The sequence below is a fragment of the Mercenaria mercenaria genome, chromosome 5 (genome assembly GCF_021730395.1).
Source record: "Mercenaria mercenaria strain notata chromosome 5, MADL_Memer_1, whole genome shotgun sequence".
NCBI classification, from domain to species: domain Eukaryota; kingdom Metazoa; phylum Mollusca; class Bivalvia; order Venerida; family Veneridae; genus Mercenaria; species Mercenaria mercenaria.
In genome coordinates this window covers 22,466,477-22,493,062 of record NC_069365.1, presented here as the reverse complement: position 1 = coordinate 22,493,062, position 26,586 = coordinate 22,466,477, and the positions used below count along the sequence as shown (strand labels likewise).

Genomic DNA, 26,586 nt, shown 5'->3' with positions numbered 1-26,586 from the left:
GTACCTTTTTTTAGCATCAGGCAGTGAAATTGTTCAAATAACTTGTGCTAGCCAAAATGAAGGGTAGTTCAGGTTTCTGCACTCAACATAAAGGTTGCAGGTTCCTGGTCATCAACTAGAGTCAAGACTGCACATTCTCATGTGACACCTGTTTAGGCTTTTCTACAAAGCAGACTCTATAAAGTGATTGAATAAAAATGTTTTCATCACAATTAAGCTAAAACAGATAAGCACTAAACAATGACCCAAACCTTGGAAATCCTCAATCAAGTTTTTCTGTACAGATTCTCTGTGTTCAGGAATGTTCCCATGGAAACCCTTGTCCAGCCATTCCTGAGGAGAGTTCAAGGTCAAAGTTCCAATTTCAGAGTCTGTATCAGGTGCATAGCCTGAAAAACCGAAAACATCAAAAGTTAAAAAGAAAACAAGGAGCTGCACATTAATCTTATTTAAAAAGTAATAAATAAACCAGATGGTAAAAGGGGGTCCAAATTATCACACATCTTTTAATCAGCCAGACAAGATGTTTATCATCTTGCAACTAGCCAATTTGTCATGTCTCTCTTCTATTTGTTTTGAAACTTTTTTCTTGCCTTTTGGGTGCAATTTTAAATGAAACTATTTTACCCTTCCCAATTTACAAATTAAACTGATTTTTTCGCCCTCAAATTTTAAACAGTCTAAACATTTAATACTATTGTCATCTACTCCCACTTTTCTGGCAAACAAAAAATGAACTATTGACAGCTCAAGTGCGTCTAGCTGTAATTACATAGACTATGTTTACAAAAGCGCGTATTGATTCATTATCTAAGTTCCGGTCTGTACCGCTTTAGAAAACTAAATCAATTTCTTCCTATAAATCCTAAAGCTTTCGGTAACAATCTTGTATCATGAAATTTCTGTGCAATGTTTTAGGTAGAAAGGAACTTGCTATTTTTCTGGATCAATATCAAAATTCAATAAACTTAGTAATACAATAAATAATTCATCAAGAAATTCAAACTGGATTTTATTCCAAGAAAACCATTTCTGCCTGAATATTTCCTCTTAATCAAAACTTTTACTCATACCATATTTAGAAGTTTGATCGAACTAGGGCTGTGTCCACTGTAATTTCCTAAAGGCACTAGATTTTGGCTAAAAATTATCTTTCTTTAAAATTTATGTTTGGTCATATTACATAATAAGGAACATTGAAATATGAGTTTTTGTTTTTGTTTCTAAACTATCTTAAAAATACCAAATCAAGAAGAAAAAAGATGCTATCATCGGGATTGAATCTTACATTGCATATATATATTCTGTTAACATATTATACTAATACAAAAACACAAACAAAATGGGTAACAACACTGATGCCATAGTGGACGAGGGGTAGGGCATTTATGTTAAATTCTGGAATAATTCGCAAGATAAATGATCCTTCTTATTTTGTATTTTTATCATAACAAGAGCTGTCGGAGAACAGCATCAGTGGATACTGAAATACCAGCTTACATATAAAAACTTAACCAAAAACTGCTAAGTCGAAAAAGGGGCATAATTTTGAACAAGAGATGTCCATAAGACAGCCGAGCTCGACTATTCGAAATATTGTCCCAGAAGCAGGAAAATATTACCCAAAAAGGTTAAACATCAAAAGAGTTTTAAGTTCAAAAGGGGACATAATTTGACCAAAATGCATATCAGAGTTATGGGACTTGCTGCTATCAACTAGTTTTATAACTCGGAAGATACATGTGAAGTTCAATTCAATATCTGCATTAGTTTTGGAGATCCAACTTTCATGTAAAACTTTAACCAGCATTTTCTAAGTCCAAACGGGGGCATAATTTGCCCAAAATACATGTCAGCGTTATGGGACTTGATCTAGTGAGGTTGGTAATTGATCTAGAAAAAGAAAAGATAAGTTTCAAATATATATGCCTTTTAGTAATAGCTGTATGTACTTGCACGCAAAACTTTAACCAGGATTTTCTAAGTGCAAAAAGGGGAATAATTTGCTCAAATTACATGTCAGAGTTATGGGACTTGATCTAGTGAGGTTGGTAATTGATCTAGAAAAAGAAAAGATAAGTTTCAAGTATATATGCCTTTTAGTAATAGGTGTATGTACTTGCACGCAAAACTTTAACCAGAATTTTCTAAGTCCAAAAGGGGGCATAATTTGGCCAAACTGAAGGTCAGAGTTATGGGACTTGGTGCTATCAACTAGTTTTATAACCCCGAAGACACATGTGAAGTTTCAATTCAAGATCTGCATTAGTTTTGGAGATAGTAACTTGCATGTAAACTTTTACCAGAATTTTCTAAGTCGGAAAGGGGGCATAATGTGCCCAAAATACATGTCAGAGTTATGGGACTTGACCAAGTGAGGTTGGTAATTGATCTAGAAAAAGAAAAAATAAGTTTCAAATATATATGCCTTTTAGAAATTGCTGTATGTACTTGCACGCAAAACTTTAACCAGAATTTTCTAAGTCCAAAAGGGGACATAATTTGGCCAAAATGAAGGTCAGAGTTATGGGACTTGGTGCTATCAACTAGTTTTATAACCCCGAAGACACATGTGAAGTTTCAATTCAATATCTGCATTAGTTTTGGAGATTTTACATGCAAGTTACTAAGTCCAAAAGGGGGCATACTTTGCTCAAAATACATGTCAGAGTTATGGGACTTGGTGCTATCAACTAGTTTTATAACCACGAAGACACATATGAAGTTTCAATTCAATATCTGCATTAGTTTTGGAGATAGTAACTTGCATGTAAAACTTTAACCAGAATTTTCTAAGTCCAAAAGGGGGCATAATTTGCTCAAAATACATGTCAGAGTTATGGGACTTGACCCAGTGAGGTTGGTAATTGACCTAGAAAAAGAAAAAATAAGTTTCAAAGCTATATGCCTTTAATTGATGGCTGTATGTACCTGCATGCAAAACTTAACCAAGGTGTGACGCCAACGCCGACGCCAGGGTGAGTAGAATAGCTAGACTATTCTTCGAATAGTCGAGCTAAAAAATGCAAAGTAGAGTTATAGAACCTATACAGTGCATGTCAGATCATGACAGTGAACAAGCGTGTAAAGTTTCAATCCATTCCAATTAGTAGATACTGAGATACCAACTTACATTCAAAACTAGGGCTGTCATCGATAGAAACGATATCGATGTATCAACGATATTTTTTGGTCGATCGATTATCGATTCCCATTTTAAAAATCGATATTTACACAGAGAAAAAAACTATCCAGATAAACACTCAGACCCTCTAAAACACTTTTCTGCCTGCAAAATGCACCTAGTAACGGAAGTTGTCAATAAAGGTCATGTCTAAACTTGTACGTAGCATTCTTTCCAACTAGTCGGCACTACCTGTATGGGAAATACATAAATACAAATAAAACACATGAAAAGCAGGCAATTAAACTAAAAATAACATTAACAAGAAGTATAGCATGTACATGACAAATAGGTTGTTACTCTAACTTAATAATCGATATATCGATGTATCGTCGATATCTGTCTTCCGATATATCGGTATCGTCGATATGACAAAGACCCAATCAATGACAGCCCTATTCAAAACTTAACCAAAAAGTGCTAAGTCAGAAAAAGGGGCATAATTTTAACAAAATGCAAAGTAGAGTTATGGGACCTGCACACTGCATGTTAAATCAAGACAGTGAACAAGTGTGTGAAGTTTCAATCCATTGCCATTAGTGGGTATTGAGATACCAGCTTACATACAAAACTTTAACCAAGAATTTCTAAGTTGAAAAAGGGGCATAATTTTGTAAAAAAGCAAAATAGAGTTATGGAACCTGTGCAATGGAGGTCAGTTTATCACAGTGAATAAGTGTGTGAAGATTCAATCCATTCCCACAAGTGGTTACTGAGATACCAGCTTACATACAAAACCTTAACCAAGAATTTCTAAGTCGAAAAAGGGACATAATTTTGTAAAAAACCAAATAGAGTTGTGAAACCTGTGCAATGTAGGTCAGTTTATCACAGTGAATAAGTGTGTGAAGTTTCAATTCATTCCAACAAGTGGTTACTGAGATACCAGCTTACATAAAAAACCTTAACCAAATCGGGACGCTGATGCCGACGCATAGGTGAGTCCAATAGCTCTTACTACTATTCTTTGAACAGTTGAGCTAAAAATTCTTTTCCTTTCTCTTTATTACCATTTTAGTCTGATTTCAACCTGCAGTTCATATGGATTTCAACTGGGATTTATAACTTAACATAAACTACGCACAATAAAATAGTTCATAACTTTACATGGGAAGTAGTAATAAAATGTTTCATCAGTGGCAAAAACCATGACAAAAGCTTGTGAGCACATTAAAATTTCGTGTTCTGTTTTCCCTTGTTATTAATATTATATTTTGTTTCGGACTTTATGACTACAGTTGTCTCATATTTAAATTCAGATACGTTCTACGTGGATCCGCTTTTCAGTTACAACTAGATGTGTGTCCAAAGGATACTGGTGCCCCCACTACTGTCACTGTATGCATATTTCTAAGTGAAGGGTTCCTAATTAAATCACCACAAGTCATGCACAACTTCACAATGTCATGCTGGATAACTATTCTGTGAGATTTGATGACTAGCTGAAATACTCCTTGAAAAATGCGTGACACAAATTAGGACAGACAGAGAGATATATGGAGAAAGGCAATTCAAAGTGAGCCCCCCTCCCCATTAGGACCACAAAAATGTATCTTACAAAAACATAATTTTAAATTGTAAAGCAAGCAACTATAGATTGGCAGGTAGGCAAGGATTCTTTGATAATTTTTCAGCCGAGCTATACAAGTTTGATACCTTAAATACTTTTTTTGTTCTTTTGTTCATGTATATTTATAATACGTAAATTTAATTAACATTATTAAACATTATTTATTCAATCAGATTTTATTTCAGTAAAATGTTAAATTGAGAATATAATTTAAATTTTTTTAGAAAAAAAAAAGAACAAAACAATGCAGTAGTTGTACAAACAACAAAATTACTTGAAACAATTTTTTTTAAAAATCAAAAAAAAATCATGAAACATGAATAAAATAAACATTTACACAAAGAGGGGACATGGAGAGATTCAAACCCACGAAAATGAGGGACAGACATAAACTCTCTGGCAAAACGTTCTTTTTAACTGTGAATAATTCAGAGACTTATATCAGGTATAAATCATAATAGCTGGCTAAACTTTTGATATCCTTGATTTGATCTGCACACCCCCAGATCAAAGTCAAGATATCTATTGATGTTTACAAAGGTTCTCATGTAAACAAAAAAAGACTGATATTATTACCTAGAAAAAACCTTTATCTTCCAGATTAAAGACTATGTTATTATGAAGATTAACTTTTCTTACTGCAAAATTGTCTATTCCTGGGTACAAAAATATTTCAAAGAAGCATGCACAGAGATGAAAAGCTGTTGGAGAACAGCAATACTTGACCATCACAAAGCAAATTGTGTGTGGGAGGGAGGGGGCAGTTGGAGGCATGTTGAGTGTATGAAGGAACCTAAAGGGTGTGCTGAGTGGTTGAAAGAAAGGCATATGTGGAAAGTTTGTGTATATGTTGAAGGGCAGTGGAGGAGGGGGGGAGGGGGAGGGGACAAGTGTGGGAAGGGGTTAAAAGTGGGGGTACCTAGACCTTATAGGCGCCTGGCCCTTAACCAAAAGAGGCCTGCCCCTTTCTAAGACAAGCCCTTAAGACAAGTTTGACAACAATAATTAGCAGTAGTTCAGGAGATAGATAGTGAAATTCAGAACCCTGCCAGTACTATTACAGTATTTGAACCCAGTGACCTTGACCTTAAAGATACCCAAGTCTAAACTAGCAGACACCTGTATCTTACCAAGATTAACACTTAAGCAAAATTCAATGATAATTCAGGCAGTAGTTAATAAGATATGGTGAAACTAAGAAGCTTGTCATAAATCAAAGGTCAAATGTCATGGTGACACTGAAGCCAGCACCAGGGAGTACAACTTCCCTCCTTATTCTTCATATGTTTGAAGAAAACAGTATGGCAAAGCTTTGTAAATATGCAAAATAAATGCATGGTACCTGTGCATTGCAAATCAGATTATCATCAAAGTGAGAAAGTATGTGAAGTTTTTGTAGATAATGAGAGATTCAACTTATAAACAAAAACTAAACAAAACTGCAACCAGATGCCAATGAAATGAGGGGAGCACTTTCTTCAAAATGGTCTAACTAAAAATTGGTATTAAAATCACAGAGATAAAAGAGACAATAAATTATGAGTAAAACTTACGAGTTTTAACCTAATAATCAAATGAACATGTTATAATTAAAACAACTCCCATGTCAGAATATTGATATCAAAGATAAAAGAATAATAAATAATGCTAAAGGTAATACCCTTTTGGTCTGACGCCAACAGGGAAGGAAAAACAGTAATAGACCACAGGGAAAATAATGGAAATATATTGATACAATCCACACAACTAATCCCTGGCTGTTTGACGCTTTACTTATCAAATATTTATTGCTTCTTGTTTTATCCAGGGAAAAAAAAGGCCACTGTGTGCTAAAAGCATGACAATTTTTCCACAGTTTTTCTGTTATTTATGCTGTTGGTATTGGTAATACTACTTTTCTCTCCAATTATAATCTTCCCCACTTGGACCAGAAGCTAAGGGACAAAATACTTTAGAAATATTGTCTCCATTTAGATTGTCATTTGACACACCCCATACAAAGAGATGGACAGCACAGTCTCTGAACTGGTAGTTTTGTGGTTTTTCCTAATGAATAAACTGGCAAGGAGTAATCAGTCTTCTTCACAAACAACACAACCATAGATAAAATACAACAAGGATATGGCACATTTCCTATTTCAGTTAAGATGTGTGTAAACATCATTAATTTAATCAGCCAAGGAAACAACCTGTAATTTATTCTTGATTAAGAGGAATGCATTCTTTACTGTTTTCTTGCACATTTTGTTGCTGTAAGTGTGCGGTATTGCAAAACGCAATTAAAAATAATTTTCACTTGCAAACCATTTAAAACAAGAGCCCCGCAATGCGGAGCAATATACGCCCGAAGGTATGACCTCTGATCCCTAGTATGACCTTGACCTTGAAGCGAGCCATCGGAAACATGAGCTCTGCCAATTGTCTCCATGTGGTCTACATTTGTGCCAAGTTTGTTTAAAATCCTTCAAGCAGTTCAAGAGTTACAGAGCGGACACGAAACAAAGTCATATGACCTTTGACCCCTAAGTGTGACCTTGACTTTGAAGCAAGCCATCCATAACATGCACTTCGCATGTCGTCTCAATGTGGTGAGCATTTGTGTCATTTCGAAATCCTTTAAGAGGTTCAAGAGTTACATGAAATTGCTAACGGATGGATGGACGGATACTGGCGTCATAACATAATACGTACCTTTGGGCGTAAAATTATGCAGTTTCCAAGATCTGAACTAAGTTCTTTTTTGCTCTCCATTTTACTATAAAGGGACTGCAATAAAAAGGACTGTCTTTCATGTCCATCTCAAATCTTCGCTGTAGGCTAGAAACTTAACTAGATACTTCTTTGGACCACGGTCACTGGTGGTCACGATTTCCAACTGGGATCTTTTAATTATATCTGACTTTTTGACTTTGCCATACATTATTCACTTACAAGCTACCGTAGATACCCATGTATAATGCGCAGTTTTTTGACCCCCGGGACCACCCCCGAATCGAGGGTGCGCATAATCCACAGGTATAGACAATTTTCCAACTTCAAAACAAGTTTGTTACCGATGTTCGCCATTTTGTTAAAGGGAAACTACTCCCCGCGCTTACTGTCTCCCCTAAAATCTAAGATTTCCGTTTCATTCCGTAAAAGATCGAATTGTTTATTTTTCTTTCAAACAAAATTAATTTCGTATAAATTTACAAGCATTTTGACGAAAGAAATGTTTATAAATCACAAAAATTATGATACTAATTAAAGATCGAGAATTATCTTTAACCGAGATCAAACTGTGAACAACATAATTGACACGAGGTGACACGTTAATTGCCGGTAATTACTGGCTTTATGATCGTGACAAAAAGACTATCACACCTTTTGTTATCAGTTTGAATTGAGAAGCTCATGTCATTTTGAACGATACCATTCCGAAATATTGAATCAGCTGCTATTTATTTATTCAAAATAGTGAATTAAAAAAGGTAAAACAACAAATATAACAATAATTTACTGGTTTTATTTTCGAGAAAACAAAAATCGATAGTACCGTGAGACCGATGCTGCTCTCCGCCGCGGAGATAAAATTTATTACCGGTGTCGATGTAAACTCTACTTTCGTTTTCCATCCACCTCAAAATTGACCAAAAATGTTTTTTTTTTGTTTTTTTTCCCAGGATTTTGGACTAAGATCGGGGGTGCGCATTATACACGGGTGCGCATTATACATGGGTATCTACGGTAGTTTGTCCTAGAACTGCAAACTTTGCTATAATACTAATATATTCATAGACAGGCATTCAAATGGATATGAGAGTTTATTGATCATAGAGAAAACTGATATGATATTATGTCAGATAAATGAGAATACCAGTAGAGCTGTCTGTCATGGGGATAAAACATCCCACAACAGAATATGGCCAGTCAGTCCTAATGCCAAATTATTAAATGCTTTCCTACACAAATTTGTTGGAAATAATCCATATGGATTACAGTGATGGGTAATATATTTTTCCTCAAAAGCAATATAACTCCTACATTAACAATTTCTTTCAAACAGCCAGCCAGGTTAGGAGCCAAACCAGAGATATGTTTGTTCACTCCATGTCACAGATTATTTAATACCATGTCAGAAAAACATATTTGAAGACAAACCGGAGACCCATGCCTGGAGCTACTGTGAAGACCCGAGTATGTTCAACACCAGACACATATCTACTGAAATTAAGGAAAGATAATGGCATGCAGCTAAACCAGAGACAAATGTCTGAAGCAAAACCAAGGAACCATGATGAGTTTATATCATAGACAAACATGGGACTCACGCTGAGTCAAGTCGGAGATAAATGCTTGATGCAAAACCATGGACCTGCTTTCAGCTAAACTAGAGACAAATGTCTAAAATTAAACCAGAGATGCTTGTTGAACTAAACTAGTGGTAAATGTTTGAAGCGAAACCTAGGACATGTGATGCGCTAAACCAGATATAAATGTTTCAAGAAAAACCTATGTTAAGCAAAACCAGAGATGTTTGAAGGAAAACCCACAACCTGTGTGGAGCTAAACCAAACACAAATGTTTGAAGCAAAACCAGAGACCCATGTTGCATTAAACCAGAGATAAACGTCTGGAGAAAAACCAGGTACCTGTGTTGTACCAAAGCAAGGACAAATATTTGAAGCAAAACCAGGGGTTTGTGTACAGTTTTATCAGATATAAATCTCTGAAGCAAAACCAGAGACCCATGTTAAGCTAAATCGGAGATAAATGTCATAAGGTGCCCATGTCTGCTAAACCCAAAAAAAAAATGTTTACAACCAAACTGAAGGCAAATGTTTGGTACAAGTGAAACTAAACCATAGACATGCTTGGTACTTATTTTTAGAAAACAATAGTTTCAAATTCACTGTAGTTTTAAGTTGCATTGGCCAAATGTGACAGACACTTTCTCTTTACATGTCCCCCTAAATCATGTTGAGGTAAGATTCAGGTACTTTTCTGGCGTCCTATCCTTTAGAAGAAGATGTAGCCAGCAGAAAACTCTTTAAGAGCAAAGTAAACTGAAAACATCTAAATAGAAATATAACAGGGACATAAATTCAACACAGTCTTAAATTGCAATAATGCTGTCAGTTTTACAACATTGCCAAGTAATCTTGGAAATGCTCCCTGGATAATTTCTCCCTCTATCCAGACATAAACAATTCTTAATTATATTACCCTCTTAGACAATCTGCTGAATATGCAACATTTATACTGAGCACCCACACACTGGCTAGGAAACTATATTTATGACACTGGAAACAATATCACAATTACAAGAGTTGTCCGTAAGACATCCCGCTCCACTATTCGGTGATTTGACAGTAAAAAGAATATGCCTCAACAAGGAAGATGCACCAAGACATAAAAAGATATATTTTGAGCTTCAAGTCATTATCTTATATGGTAGTGATGGGCCGATTAGCGGGGAAAAATCGATTGACGGCTAGAAAAGCCCAGCCGATTCCGATAATCTATTATGTTTTCTCGGAGTCGATAGCGGGTACGATTCTACATGAGTGCAAGTTTTAAGTACACTGTTGCATCCTTATGTTGTCTGATAGGCGCATGAGGTGCAAAAGCTATGAAAATACGCGATTTTGGTGGTGGGTGGGGTAAGAAATAGACCCAACAAAGGTTTCCAAAGGAAAATATAGACTTATTGAATGCATAACGGATAAAACATAAGTATACCGACAACTGGTCCACCAATCAAGCGTTAGTATTTCGTTTCAATTATCCAATGAAAATGGATTTAACATCTTACAGAAAAACAAAGGTTGTCGAAAAACTTCAACCTTAAAAATAAGTATAACACCTTGGTGATCTTGACCTTGGGTATAATGGGCCCAGCCCCTGCACATACTTTGTTTGCATGCTGAACAATGTTAATGTGAAGTTACAGTAAGATATGATTATGAAAAGGTTGCCGAAAAACTTTAACCAAGAAAGCTCACGCCGGCACCAATGCAAGTAGAATAGCACCCCTATTCTCTAATAAGTGGACAATTATCGCGCATGAATTTCCCATTTTGAAAGGCCAAGGCCTCTTCCCAATTTCCTGATGAAAAGCCCTGTAACAAGAGCACCGCCTTGCGGGTGCTGACGCTCATCTGATTTTTTTTGTGTAATAGAAATATTGTCCTACCCATGATTTTCTAAGTCTAAAAAGGGCCATCATTCTTGCAAAAAGCAGGATAGAGTTATGTTTCTTGATGTACAGTGTCCACTTATGATGGTGAAAAACTGTTGCAAGTTTTAAAGCAATAGCTTTGATAGTTTATGAGAAAAATTGACTTAAACATAATACTCAACCAAGAAAATGATTTTCTAAGTCTAAAAAGGGCAATAATTATTGCAAAAAGCAGGATGGAGTTATGTTGCTTGCTGTACAGGGTCAGCTTATGATGGTGAACAAGTGTTGCAAGTTTAAAAGCAATAGCTTTGATAGTTTAAGAGAAAAAGTTGACCTAAACATAAAACTTAACCAAGAAATCTGATATTTTCTAAGTCCAAAAGGGGCCATAAATTTTGCAAAAAGCAGGACGGAGTTATGTTTCTTGCTGTACAGGGTCAACTTATGATGGTGAACAAGTGTTGCAAGTTTTAAAGCAATAGCTTTGATAGTTTAGGATAAAAGCTGACCTAAACATAAAACTTAACAAGAAAATGATTTTCTAAGTCCAAAAGGGCAATAAATCTTGCAAAAAGCAAGATGGAGTTATGTTTCTTGATGTACAGGGTTGCTTATGATGGTGAACAAGTATCCAAGTTTCAAAGCATAGCTTTGATAGTTTAGGAGAAAAGTTGACCTAAACATAAAACTTAACCAAGAAATCTGATATTTTCTAAGTACAAAAGGGCCATAAATCTTGCAAAAAGCAAGATGGAGTTATGTTTCTTGCTATACAGGGTCAGCTTATGATGGTGAACAAGTACTCCAAGTTTCAAAGCAATAGCTTTGATAGTTTAGGAGAAAAGCTGACCTAAACATAAAACTTAACCAGGCAACGCCGACGCAGACGCCGATGTCGAGGCCAACAACCGCTCAAGTGATGACAATAACTCATCATTTTTTTTCAAAAAATCAGATGAGCTAAAAATTGTATGATTTCACTGGGTCTTAAAACATTTTTATCTCACCTATCCTTATTATTGAATATAATTCTGAAAGATTTATCATTAACCTCTCTGAACATGAATTAAAATGTCAAAACAAGACAACACAATTTCCTTATGAAGAAAACATTTTAAGTTGCAAAAATGAAATGAACATCTGGAAAATAATGCAGTTTTATTCTTAATATGAAAACTGTCAAAATGTTAGCAACTGATAGAAAGAAATCATAAAATATTTCAAGGGGTATATTTGGAGAGGTCTGCTATCACAGGAAATTCAGGAGATTCAGTAAACAAATGTATCTATGCTGTGGTAGAATTCTGGCTAAAAGATAATTCTGAACAAGGAGCTGTGTTTTTAAAACAAAAAATCATGCCCCAAGGTGTATGACCAAAGATGTTATTTTTGAGGTTTTAATTTTAAGGTGAAGATCATATGAAGGTCAAGGTCATCTATATATAGGTCAGTCCTCAAGGTCTGTTGAGTGTTAGTTTGAACTCAATTGTGTGTAGGACCAAAAATGTTTATCAAAGTTTTAAGTTTGAAGATAAAAGTCATATAACAGTCAAGGTCATTTATACATAGGTCGGTTTGTAGGTCTTGCCACAAGGATTGTGAGTATGAACTAAATCCTATCATTAATGTGGGCTTTAGACAATCTGGTTTGTATGGACAGAAGGACAAACAGACGGACAGTTTAATCGCTATATGCCTATGGGCATAAAAATGTATCAAGATAGAAAGCTATAGATCTTCACAATTTTCTCTGTAACTTTTTTTGAACATTTACAAAATACAACGGAAGATATCTAAAAATGAATATAAATCAAATATCAATTTGTTGCTTTTGCTTTTGACCTCAAATGTTTAGTCACTGTTCAATTGTGCTTGAAATCACCCTTAACCGAAACTGTCTTTGTAGATTTATAACGAACATATATCAAAAGAATAAATTTCACAGTTTCAAAATTCAAACGTTTTCATTAACCTTCATGACCTTATAAAGACTTAATAATGTCCATTATAAAAATTGTTCTATTGTAATATTTGTAATGCAGTTCTTGTCTGTGGTTTCATTTGATGGTTCATAAAATCTAGGATGAACTGCCAGGCTTTAAAGTATGACTTTGTCAATATATGATATCCTGAACAAAATCAAAAAAGGTTGGAAAATAACCTTGCAGTTTTTGGCTTAAATCTTAAATAAATGCAGTCTATAAAAAAACCCCACATACTTGAGACACCATTTCATCTGCATCACAGCCTATATAGATTATGTATGATTTTTTTTTTTTAATTTGTGCATAATGCATTTTAACAGGTATATGAAGTTAATTAATTTACAAATACTGCAAAATTTATATTTTTAACACTTAAGAAAAGCAGCTGCTCACTAAGCCAGTTACCTAAGAGATAGTTTTGAAACAAAAATCATATGACTTTTATTTTTTAGCATTTTAGCATTTTCTTTAAATCAGAAAGAAGCTTAAATCAGATCTCAAGTACAACTTGGAAGTTATTACAAAATATTTCTGAAGGCAAAAGAATATCACACATTTTAAAATACCATTTTTTTTTCAACCACGAAGTTTTTGCTGTAATCATACTGAAATGCTTCAAATATTTCCCTAAAAAACTTCCTTATTTTCTTATATCTTAATATGAAGTATATTTTAGTTAGCTTTAAGTTTTCTCAAACAAAGTGTCACACAGCAGGAGATTTGGGTAAGATTTATATTAACTAAATAAATTCAAAGTTACCTATAATTTCAACAAATATACCTAATAACCTCTAAAATACCCACCTGTGTCAGCACTGGTAGTTGACAGGAAGGAAACAGGTCTCTCCTTTCTGTTATGCCCATCACTGAGGTCTCGAATCAGCTTACGATCATCCATATCTTTATGAATTATTTCCTTTTCTAAACCCACACTTTCATTTTTCACGGTAACATCACTTTCAACACTACTCCTATTCTCCCTTTCGTCTGATCCATCTACTTTTTCATAATCACTTTCCATACCTTTTTGACTTATTTCATTTTTATTTGACAAATTTGAATCATACATAGCACTTTGAACAACAATACCGGAATCTAACATGCTCCGTCGAATACCTGGTTCCATCAAAGAACCTTTAAGTGAAACACTTGACTCAACCAGGGAATTTCTATTAGAATTAACTGAAATTGCAGAATCTGTCATTGAACCTCTCATAGAGATTCCAGAATCTGTCATTGCAACTTTATCAAGGATTTCACCTTTATTAACTATTGCACTTTTCTCTAATTCTTTAATTTCTTCAGTTTTATCATCTAAAGTGAAAGTACCATTCAGGTTTTGTACAGATTTAATGTTCGGGTCTTCCTGCGTAAACGTTGAATTCAAGACTTTATTGTTAGGTTTTAGGTCATCTTGTGTGTATGTTGAATTCAAGCACTTATTTTCAGGTACTTGACTAGGAACAATATCATCTTGCGTATATGTTGCATTAAGATTAACGCGGGTACTTCTCAGCTGTGGTTTATTTTCTGTATACGGTGTTGACACGGCTAAATCTGATTCATCAAATTCAACTGACATGTTCAAATCATCTTGCTTTTCTGGTGTAATGTCTTTGTCTTCTGACATTGGTTCTAATGTACCCTGTGAGGTAGCTAACTCTTCCTCATCTTCATTACCAAATATCTCATTTAGTAAATCATTCTTGTCAAGTGCAAAACTTGAAATAAGTCCGAGACTAGAATCCCTACTCATCTCCATAGGTTGTGATGCAAATTCTCCATCTTCTATCATCTCCTGGTCAAAGATAAATTCTGGCGACGGCGATTCTTCAGAAGGCTCTTGGGTTGATGTTTTACTTTCAGATTCGCCGTCAAAAGTAATATTTAGATATTGTGCTTTACCGTCACACATAGCTATATAGTCTTTATTTAAACTCCAAGAATCTTCCCCTCCTGAACTTCCACCAGCAGAATGTTGTAATTCAATTTTTTCATCAATGTTTGATCCTGTTCCATCAGTGTCTTCACCATCTGAGGAAACAGTATGAAGGCTTTCTAGAGCCTCGTCCGTAATATTTTCTTCAATACTTTTACTACTCACTAAGTCCCTTCTAACATACTGTAACCTTGAATAAGCATGTGAGGCAGGTCGTGGTAATTTTGGTAGTATTCTCTTAGGCCTGTCTTTTTCTCTTAGAATTATTTCGTCATCTTCATCATGTATAATACCATGTTCATCCAGTCCAAGTATATCCTCATCTACATCATCACATTCATCTATAAATTCATTAGATCTGTTATGATAACTTATCTCATCTCTTATCGGACTGACATGACACAGTTTACTCTTACTTGGAAGCTGGGAAACCTTGGGTGGAGACTTTACAATTGCCTGAATTGCTCTATGATCCAAATGAGCTACTCTTTCAACTGGAGCGAAAATTCCATGACCCTTCCGACACGTAAAATATCTCACATCACCAACAAGTCCATCATGTGTACCATCGGGTTCATCTATCGCAATACCGCACCATAACCCTGGAGCAAGGTGGAAATTACCGAAATATAGTAATGTCCCAGTTTTCACACCACTGATTGTAACTCTATCCCCTATAAAGAATTCTTGGGGTTCAACAGGGTCTGGTGCTGTATTCTGACCCGGAGAAGTCTGGGGTATTGGTATCGGCTGTGTCTTTGGAGTTTCAGCCTCTACTCTCGCCGACTGTACAGGCTGACTGTATGTTGTGGAAGGGGCAGGTAATCTCGAAATGAATGATTTTGGCTGCTGCAGGAAGGATCGTTTCTTTTCAGGTGGCTTCCTGTCAGATGGCCCCGAAATATCACCACTGGAATACTGAAAATAGGAGAAAAATATCTTACTGTCAAAAATATAGAATTTTAAGTGAAAACTTCCTGTTCAACCTAGGAATGATCGATTCAAAGATAACTTTCAACAGTTGGTGACTTAAATTCGAAAAGTGTTGAAGTTTTGTGTAACCAAGTATCAGTCAATAACATGAAGATAAAACACGAATAAAACTGTTATTATGGATAATCGTAACCTGTAGTATAGATGTTCAATGTGTCATGGATACCAGTCAGTTGCAAAATTTTAAGTAAGATTCAGACACAGTCTTGCTGCAACACACACTTTTTATACTTTATACAAGATACAATACTTAATTATGAAAATGACAAAAACATCATACATCGCATTTCTCATAAAATTATTATCAATTAATATCAACCACATTATTTTTTGTCAGATTTACATATCAAAACATAAAATACCAATCTTCAATTTTGAAAGCCATTTCATGTAAAAAGCAAAACAGCCAGAATATCCCTAGGCTGAGTTCAACATAACCTCAATGTAACAAATGTTACGATATCAAAAATGATAAATCAAACCTTTGTTTCCCCATCCATAATTAACATTCATCAATATACAGTATCCATATTTCAAAATGCACATTAGAAAAAAGCAAATTCACTTTCAAAGATTTACATCACTGCCTGAAGACCAATTTCACTGATATTTTTATAGTGTATCATACTGTAACAGTACATAGTGAGATATGGACCACTGATCATAATAATGCATCATAAAAGAACCTGTGACGATTTGCCAACCCAGGTGTGATTATCCTCTAGGTTGTTTTTTTCTTCATTCAAGGTTTCTTACCCAGTAGGAGGGAATAAATAAACAAATCACTTATCTGACAATGACTGATGTGATTTTGAAAAGTCCTGTTATTGCAAAAAAAAAACAACTATGATGATGACATGAACTGAGCAAACGTCTACCCTAGAAGAGTAAGTTTGTTGTAATAATGATGCTGCTGCTGCTGCTGATGATGATGATAATGATAATAATGGTGATGGTTATGATGATCAGATTGAATAAAATGATATTGTGTAGTTGTTGACTTCAAATACATTTTGAGAATTTATAAACTGATTATATAGTGAGTGTATTGCAGATTAGGAATGCGAGATATTCTCTGATGTACCTGCTTTACCAGGTGTTGGTTCCATGCAAAATATATATTTTCAAATGTTTTTTTCTTTTCAGAAATAATCTGATAGACAATGTTAAATTGTTTTTATCTGTCACTGTTACTGAGTTCACATTAAATCTCAAATGTTTTACTGCTAACATTAAGCTGGACACACCACTGTATCTACCAAAATATCATGATATACTAGGGTATAAATGTAATGCTAAAGATAAAACTGATGAAATTTTGTTTCATGAAAACTGTTCTTTAGAATCTGCTACTGCACAAAGCAATGTACTACATCACCTAGGTGTAATCTGCTGTAAACAGGTAAGAAAATGAATGTTTTCTGTAGGCTATCTTATTGATCTGTTCATCTTATATAATACATCACCAACATGCATTTTGCAGGTGTCACAATCTATCTGCAGAGTGATCAATGTCATATATAATTAGACTTTGGTTATTTTATCTAGCTGCCATATTCTTTGTTTTGAACATAACTAGATGCCCATGGGCAACATGTCAAACCTGCCCTTTGACCCCTAACTGTGACTTTGACCTTTGAGATAGGAACCTGAGGTTTGCACAAGACACTCTGTCTCACTGAATTAAACATTTATGCCAAATATAAACTAGAGCTATCACTAAAGGTGATGAATGTACCCCCCGCATGCACTGACACAGTACATTGCAATTTGATGCACACAAGATTGCATAATTATGTGGACTGTATGTATATAGACTGTATGTATACAGTATAGTAACAAAAAACAAAGTCCCATAACTATGCAGAATATTTATCTAAAAGAACGTAACATGCACCATGCACAACTAGGGTTGGTACTGATCACTTGTGTGAAGTTTCATTAAATTGTGTGCAAGGGTTCGGAAGATTAGGCGCGCACAAGACTGCATATGCAGACTGTATGTACATAGTATGTTAACGAGAAACAAAGTCCCATAACTCTGCAATTTTTGTCGTTGAAAGAACCTAACATGCCCCATGCACAACTACTGTTGTTACTGATCACTTGTGTGAAGTTTCATTAAACTGTGTAAAGTGGATGAGGAGAGATGGTGCACACAAGATTGTGTCTATGTATATAGTATAGTAACAAAAAACAAAGTCCCATAACTCTGCAATTTTTTTTCTGAAGGAACCTAACATGCCCCATGCACAACTGCTGTTGTTACTGATCACTTGTGTGAAGTTTCATTAAATTGTGTCAAGGGGATGAGGAGAGATGGTGCGCACAAGATTGTGTCTACGGACAGACAGACGGACGGACGGACAGACAACCTGAAACCAGTATACACCCCCTTACAACTTTGTTGTCGGGGGGTACAACAAGATTCCTCAATGCATGTCAAAGTTATGGACCGGACAATACCTTACATGACCTTTGACTTCTGTGACCTTGACCTCTGAGATAGGAACCTGGGGTTTGTGCACGACACTCAGTATCACCGAGGTTAACATTCATGCCAAAACTAATATAAACAAGATTGCTCCATGCATGTCAAAGTTATGGTCCAGACAAACAAATCCGGATCGACAGACGGGCGACGCATGCACGCACATACACCGAACAGCCATTTGGAGAACTATGTCTTTGCTTCCGCAAGCGAGCTCGATAAAAATAAATGACTTCTTGTTAAATCCTACTCACAGTTCTCCCTAGAATTTGTCAATAATATCATAATAATTAACACAGTAGAAAGTTTTATCGACTACATTGTTTGATTACCTCCCTTTACAGTTCCAATATTGGAAGTAGTGCTTTTCTAACCATGTAATTGTATAATGCATATAATCTATTTGAACTGCTGTTTCGTCTATTTACAATAAATGCAAACAGGGCATACTTGCAATGCATAAATCTTTGCTGCAATCCAAAGTAAAACTATGGTATCTCACAATTCTGATCTACTGACCACTAACTATGATGCCATTAATGAACATCTTACACTCAAGTATGGGGACTACATACAAACCCCCTCTGCAGATATTGATTACATTGTCAATCATTTGAACTTTGTGCAGTACCCTAGCTAAATATTGTGGGCATCTGTGGAGCCACAATGATTCCCAATTTCTGATCACATGCATGCAAGTTATGAGTAATAGACATTTCTTTGAGCAATATCTGACATTGCAAAATAACCAAAATAATGATTTATTAAATCAATACCAAAGTCTGCAACATTTCTTCCTGGAATAAGAAAAGTGATCCATATCTTCAGAAGTTCTATACAGAAACTGCTGACTGGATGCCTTCAGATTGTAATTATTTAAAGCATTAAAAGGTAACATCAATTTATAAATTTAATCTAAAAAAAAAGATGCTTATTCCTTAGCAGATACTTTGACCAGTCTTCATGACAAAATTTGGAAGCAGTGTAGACAAAAAACACTTGGCGCCATATTCATTTAAAGATATTTTCTACAATGCTGAATCATTCCATTTCAGCGAAGCGCATTTACTGCTTAGAGCCAAATCATCTGTTGGCTTTCTAACCAAGTCTTTTTGCCAGGATGAAACATTCCCCTGAAGATCGACAAGTCTCCATCTCAAAATTATGCTGTAACAGACGAATGACAATTTCTGCACATACAATAAATGTATCCTAAACTTCTCTACTTACACTGTTTTATATACAACAACTGCTCCACAACATTTCTACATGATCCACGTATGGAGTAGTAAAAAGACAACTTCTTACATGATATAAATATACACCAAGTAACTGGTAATTCTTTACATGATATAAAGCAAGTATTTGACAATTTTTGACATGGTACAGATATAGAGAAAGTTACTGACAACTTCTCTATATGATAAAGATATATAGCAACTAACTGACAACTTCTTACATAATACAAAGAGCAAATAACTTACTGCTTATTTACACAATGCAAATATAGAGAAAGTCAGTGATAATGTTTTACAAGATTCAGATACAGAGAAAAAGAAGTGACAACTTCTCTACAAGATACAGATATAGATCAAGTAACTGTCAACTTCTGTACATTACACACAGTATACAGCAAGTAACTGTCAACTTCTCAACATTATACAGATGTGCAGCAAGTAACTGTTAACTTCTCTACATTATACAGATGTACAGCAACCAACTGTCAACTTCTCTACATTATACAGATGTACAGCAAGTAACTGTCAACACTTCTCTACAGCATACAAATGTATACAGCAAGTAACAGTGAACTTCTCAACATTATACAGACATACAGCAAGTAACTGTCAACTTCTCTACATTATACAGCTTATACAGCAAGTAACTGTCAACTTCTCTACATTATACAGCTTATACAGCAGGCAACTGACAACTTCATAACATTATACAGACATACAGCAAGTAACTGTGGACTTCTCTACATTATACAGCTTATACAGCAGGTAACTGACAACTTCTCTACATTATACAGATGTACAGCAAGCAACTGTCAACTTCTCAACATTAATCAGACATACAGCAAGTAACTGTCAACACTTCTCTACAGCATACAAACATACAGCAAGTAACTGTCAACTTCTCAACATTATACAGACATACAGCAAGTAACTGTGGACTTCTCTACATTATACAGCTTATACAGCAGGTAACTGACAACTTCTCTACATTATACAGATGTACAGCAAGCAACTGTCAACTTCTCAACATTAATCAGACATACAGCAAGTAACTGTCAACACTTCTCTACAGCATACAAACATACAGCAAGTAACTGTCAACTTCTCAACATTATACAGACATACAGCAAGTAACTGTGAATTTCTCTACATTATACAGATGTACAGCAAGTAACTGTGAATTTCTCTACATTATACAGATGTACAGCAAGTAACTGTGAATTTCTCTACATTATACAGATGTACAGCAAGTAACTGTCAACTTCTCTACATTATACAGATGTACAGGAAGTAACTGTCAACTTCTCTACATTATACAGCAAGTAACTGTCAACTTCTCTACATTATACAGATGTACAGCAAGTAACTAACAACTTCTCTACATTATACAGATGTACAGCAAGTAACTAACAACTTCTGTACATTATACAGATGTACAGCAAGTAACTGTCAACTTCTCTACATTATACAGCTTATACAGCAAGTAACTGTCAACTTCTCTACATTATACAGCAAGTAACTGTCAACTTCTCTACATTATACAGATGCACAGCAAGTAACTAACAACTTCTCTACATTATACAGATGTACAACAAGTAACTAACAACTTCTCTACATTATACAGATGTACAGCAAGTAACTGTCAACTTCTCTGCATTATACAGCTTATACAGCAAGTAACTGTCAACTTCTCTACATTATACAGATATACAGGAAATAAAAGTCAACATACCTACATTATACAGATCTATACAGCAAGTAACCGTCAACCTCAGACTGCATGATATAGATATGGAGCAAGTAAAAGGCAACTTATCTACATTGTACAGATGTACAGCAAGTAACTCTCAACTTCTCTACATTATACAGATATACAGCAAATAAAAGACAACCTCTACATTATACAGATATTAAGCAAGTCATTGTCAACTTCTCTGCATGTTACAGATATGGAGGAAGTAAAAGACATTTTATCTACATTATACAGGTATATAGTAAGTAACTGTCAATGATACAGATATGGAGCAAGTAAAAGGCAACTTCTTTACAAAAACAAGAGCTGTCCATAAAACAGCCAAGCTCGACTATTCAAAATATTGTCCCAGAAGCAGAAAAATATTACCCAAAAAGGTTAAATATCAAAAGAGTTTTAAGTTCAAAAGGGGACATAATTTGACTGAAATGCATATCAGAGTTATGGGACTTGATGCTATCGACTAGTTTTATAACTCCGAAGGCACATGTGAAATTTCAATTCAATATCTGCATTAGTTTTGGGGATAGTAACTTGCATGTATAACTTTAACCAGAATTTTCTAAGTCCAAAAGGGTGCATAATTTGCTCAAAATACATGTCAGAGTTATGGAACTTGACCCAGTGAGGCTGGTAATTGACCTAGAAAAAGAAAAAATAAGTTTCAAAGCTATATGCGTTTGAATGATAGCTGTATGTATTTGCATGCAAAAGCTTAACCAAGGTGTGACGCCGACACCAGGGTGAGTAGAATAGCTAGACTATTCTTTGAATAGTCGAGCTAATAACCAATAGACAGCTTCAGTACATAATACAGATATAAAGCTTCTCCACATGACAGAGATATAAAGCAAGTAATTGACAACTTCTCTTCATGTCAAAGATGTGGACTTAGTATCTGATAACTCCCTTTCTTTTAAGTAACTCATTAACCTCCAGTTGCTGCCAAAATTCTAAATGTACAAATAACATAAACAACAGAAGTGATATCATAAACATTTGCCTAATCTCTTTGTTTTTTGAAGGTTATTTTATGTACTTATTTTTGTTAGATCTTAGTTTTCTTTGAACAAGACATACTTTCCTTTAATTGCGTATTGGTTTAACACTGTAACACCAAACTAATGCCAAAAAACATTGTTCAAGCCCGGTAATGATTGTTCCTTATATCATATAGCGGTACTGAAGGAAAGCTGTGATAAAATGGTTCCAACCTGGGTAATGAATTTTATGTAGGAAGCAGTATCTGACCCAGTTAAAAACCTACCACATTACTCTTAAAACCACTAGTTTCATTCCCAATATTCCAAGTTTTTTTTTTCAACTTGTACTTCAGAGACTTTTTGGCTAATTAAGTGTGGTGTTAATGTGCATGTTCAAATGTATTTAAAAATCAATAGCGTCTTCTTGAAAACAAACGTTTTCAGCCAGTACCATTGGAACCGATGCAATTTCAAAACTGCATGTGACAAAGAACACCTCTCTTATTTAAGTTCATAAAAAGACTGCAGATTTTCAATAAAATATTTCTTTTCTGCTTAAAAAATCAAGCTTTTGTTACTTTCTTTATCTTGAAATTAGTTCTTATAAAATTATTTAATGCTCACTGAAATGTTCTGAAAATGACTTTTTGAAATCACAACAGCATGCACTTGTGTGTGTGAGGGTGGGAGGATGGGAGAGTGGAGGAAAAACACCTTCTACTGATGACTGCATATTTGCAACTTACTTTAGTTGCCAACCCTTTTAAATTAAAACCAATCTATCAAAAGACAACAGGTTTTAATGACTACCCAACAACAGATGCAAAACATGAGCTATCTAATCAATAGCTGTAACTAATTACACTGAAAAAATCAATTATACAATCAATGTTCAAGCAGTCATAAAGGACTTCTGAAAAAAATGACAGAAAGCTTCAAACAGCTTGACATAGAGATCAACAAGTTGTACACTTTAAAATCTTAAGAGCAATAGTCTTATATTAAGGTTGAACTTATCATAAACCAGACATAAATTATAATGACAGAGTAATGCAGTTTTGATTCAATGACCAGAGAAGCACCGGACAGTCAGTGCATGATGTAGTTATTCAATTCCCTTTGAAAAGTCTTAGTGTATTTGTGAAACAGAGTTCTTGTACTTTATGTGTTTTTATCATTTATTTACTCTTCAGTCTGGCAAAAATATCTGATTTTGTTAAGTGGCTGTGATTATTTATAATGTCTGATATTGTTCCAACCAACTGTCTGATTGTTACACCCAGTACAAAATGTAATCATATGATGTAATGATTACATATCATAAAAACTTTTGAAGTCATCATACCATAAACTTTTGTGTTAGATATTTAATGTATCATTTACTTAAATGATCAGATATTAATTTAAACGAAGAACCTACCATTTTTCAAGTATATATATCCTCCACTAGATGTATTAAATATCACTACTCCTCAACTCCACGAAAACGGCGAAGTTCCATTGCCCTCATGCAAAGTAGTGTTTTATCCATTTTTTTTATTCCATTACTATTTCAGTATTAATAGATATAATACTGTCCATAGGAAAATTTTCCCCTCATTTGGATACCTTCAGACATCACGGCAGTGATGTAATGTGGGATACAATCGGACAGCTTCTGCGCATATCCCTATCAGATTAATGTATGTGTGACCCATGAATGAATAATTAAATCCACCGAGCCTCCAATAATCAATATTTTCCTGTTTTTCCCAATTAACTGCTTTTGAATCAATAAAGTGAGAGACAGTTCCGATCATTTCACCTCCATGAACACTTGCTGGATGTATTGGATGCAAGGCAAGGGATAATGTATATACTGTATTCCAATAATTCAGGAATTTGGCTCCTGTAATGGGACTATTTTTATGTCATAACTTCTGCCAAATTACATACTCTGTGAGTAGCAATATCTTATAAAGAGGATGTAGAAGTTGCCAGGCAACAAAAAACTAACCAGTTCAGTTATATTGATTTGCAAACTGTTCAATCATAACACTGCATGGACCAAAGGGAGTGCTGGATTGAGCAGCAGTGAGGCAATATCGGCAATATCGATAGTGAAAAACATAAAATGGTCTCCTGAGTAATGCTAAACAATGTGGCAATATCTACTGTAACTATACATTTCAGAGGCACAATGCTACAATATCAACAAATCTACAGACCTTTATGTGAAAACCTATAAAATGTCTACAAAATGACATGACTTAAGTGAGCCTAATTACTAAGTTGATAGTATGCAAATAAAAAATACTCCAAGTATACTGGAACAGTGGCAGCGAAATGTAGAACAGCAATGTGCACTAGCTGTGGAATCTTTTTAGAGTTAGTCATTATCCAAGAAAAGAAAACCCACTGCCAAGAAGACATAATATTTCAAACATCTGATGAAATTCTAATTATAACCCACAAGCAAAATGCTTCCAAGGCCATATCAAACTAAAAAGGTGTTCACCGTATTAACCACTAAATTTTTTTCAAAAACACGAGAAAAAAAAAAGTTTTTGTTTTTTCCTTGCACTCGCACTACTCAAAAAAATTTGGTAAAGATTTGTCGGTGTGCTACTGTTTACACATGCAACAGATGTAAAAATGATTATAATTGCAGTCCCCAGTTGTTTTAAAATAAGACTTTAATCACAATACATACATAAAATATACACATACTGGCAATAATGTATCATGATGCTTAAATATTTAGTTCCACAAAGTTACTTCCCCTTATGTAGCCACACCATTTTCTTAGAATATCTTAAGGAGTTGTAATAACAGGAGGGCCAAGATGGCCCTAGATCGCTCACCTGAGTAACACACCATAACAGTGTGTATAATAACTTAGTGACCCAGTTTTTGACACCACATGGCCAAGTTTCAAACTTGTTCAAGTTTTCAATGAAATAAACATTCTGAAGTTTCATGAAGATTTGAGTAAAAATATGGCCTCTAGAGTGTAAACATGATTTTTCTTCAATCTGGCCTAGCGACCTAGTTTTTGGCCCAACCTGACCCAATTTTTGACACATCCAAGATTTCATGGAGACAAATATTCTGATCAATTTTCATTAAGACTGGGCCAAAAATGTGGCCTCTTGAGTGTAAGGAAGTATTTCCTTTGAATTGACCTAGTGACCACGTTTTTAAGCCCACCTGACCCAGATTAAACTTGTCTTAAGACTTCATGAAAACAAACATTCTGACAAAGTTTTGTGAAGATTGGAGCATGTGACTCAGAAAAAAACTTGTCCTACAGAGACAAACATTCCAACTAAGTTTCATGCACATCAAATGAAAACTGCAGCCCCTATTGCAAACACATGGTTTTTCTTTGATTTGACCAGGTGAACTAGTTTTTTGACCCCAGATGACCAATATTCGAACCTGACCTAGATTTTATCAAGAAGATCATTTTAATAAAATTTCATGAATATCCAGTCAAAAATGCAGCCCCTATTGCACACACACAGAGTTTTTCTTTTATTTGACCGGGTGACCTAGTTTTTGACCCCAGATGACCCATATTGAAACTTTACCTAGATTTCATCAAAACAAACATTCTGACCAATTCTTATGAGTTCCAAACTTAAAATGTGGTCTCTAGTGTGGTTACAAAATTTTCCTTTGATCTGGTCTAATGATCTAGTTTTTGACCCTACATGACCCAGATTTAAACTTGAAACAAGACCTCGTAGAACAGAAATGCCCCCCTTGATGCATTCAGTAACTGCCAAGGAACATAAACTAGAGATGCTTTTGAGAAAAGCGCATGTCTCCCACAACTGCCCCTATGTAAAATGTCTAGTTTCTTTAGATGGTTTAGACTAGTGGATTCAATTATATGGTCTGGATGAGTGGTCCAGAGTGGATCCAATCAGTAATTCAATAGCCATAAATCAAAAGTGCTTGGGTCGATTTGGCTAGTTATCGAACTTGGCTAAGGTCTTATGGCCAAACGCATTTTGTTCATGTTTAGTGAAGATCGGATGAGAAATGTTGGATTTAGAGAGCGGACAAGACTAAAAAGGCGGATTTTCCGGTAATTCAAGGGCCGTAACTCCAAAATGCCTACACCGATTTGGCTAGTTATCAAACCTGGCCAAGGTCTAATGGTCAAACACATTTTGTTCAAGTTTGGTGAAGATTGGATGAGAAATGTTCGAAAGAGTGCGGACAAGAGTAAAACTGCCAATTTTTCGATAATTCAAGGGCCATAACTCCAAAATTCCTGGACTGATTTGGCTAGTTATC

At 35.0% G+C, this 26,586-nt stretch overlaps 1 protein-coding gene across 8 annotated transcripts in view; it reads right to left on the bottom strand.

Annotated features, from left to right (window-relative positions):
• LOC123556630 (CAP-Gly domain-containing linker protein 1-like) overlaps positions 1-26,586 on the bottom strand; it is a 118,960-nt gene that overhangs the window by 67,832 nt on the left and 24,542 nt on the right. For 6 of the 8 annotated variants that reach the window (XM_053542887.1, XM_053542885.1, XM_053542891.1 and 3 more), the window contains 2 exons: positions 13,707-15,759; positions 252-389 (listed from right to left, as the gene is read on the bottom strand). In XM_053542887.1, coding sequence (XP_053398862.1) covers positions 252-389; positions 13,707-15,759 — 2,191 coding nt within the window. Of the gene's footprint in view, positions 1-251; positions 390-13,706; positions 15,760-16,316; positions 16,459-23,719; positions 24,119-26,586 lie in introns of those variants that run through there. The other 2 variants (XM_053542890.1, XM_053542889.1) reach the window with 2 other exon arrangements.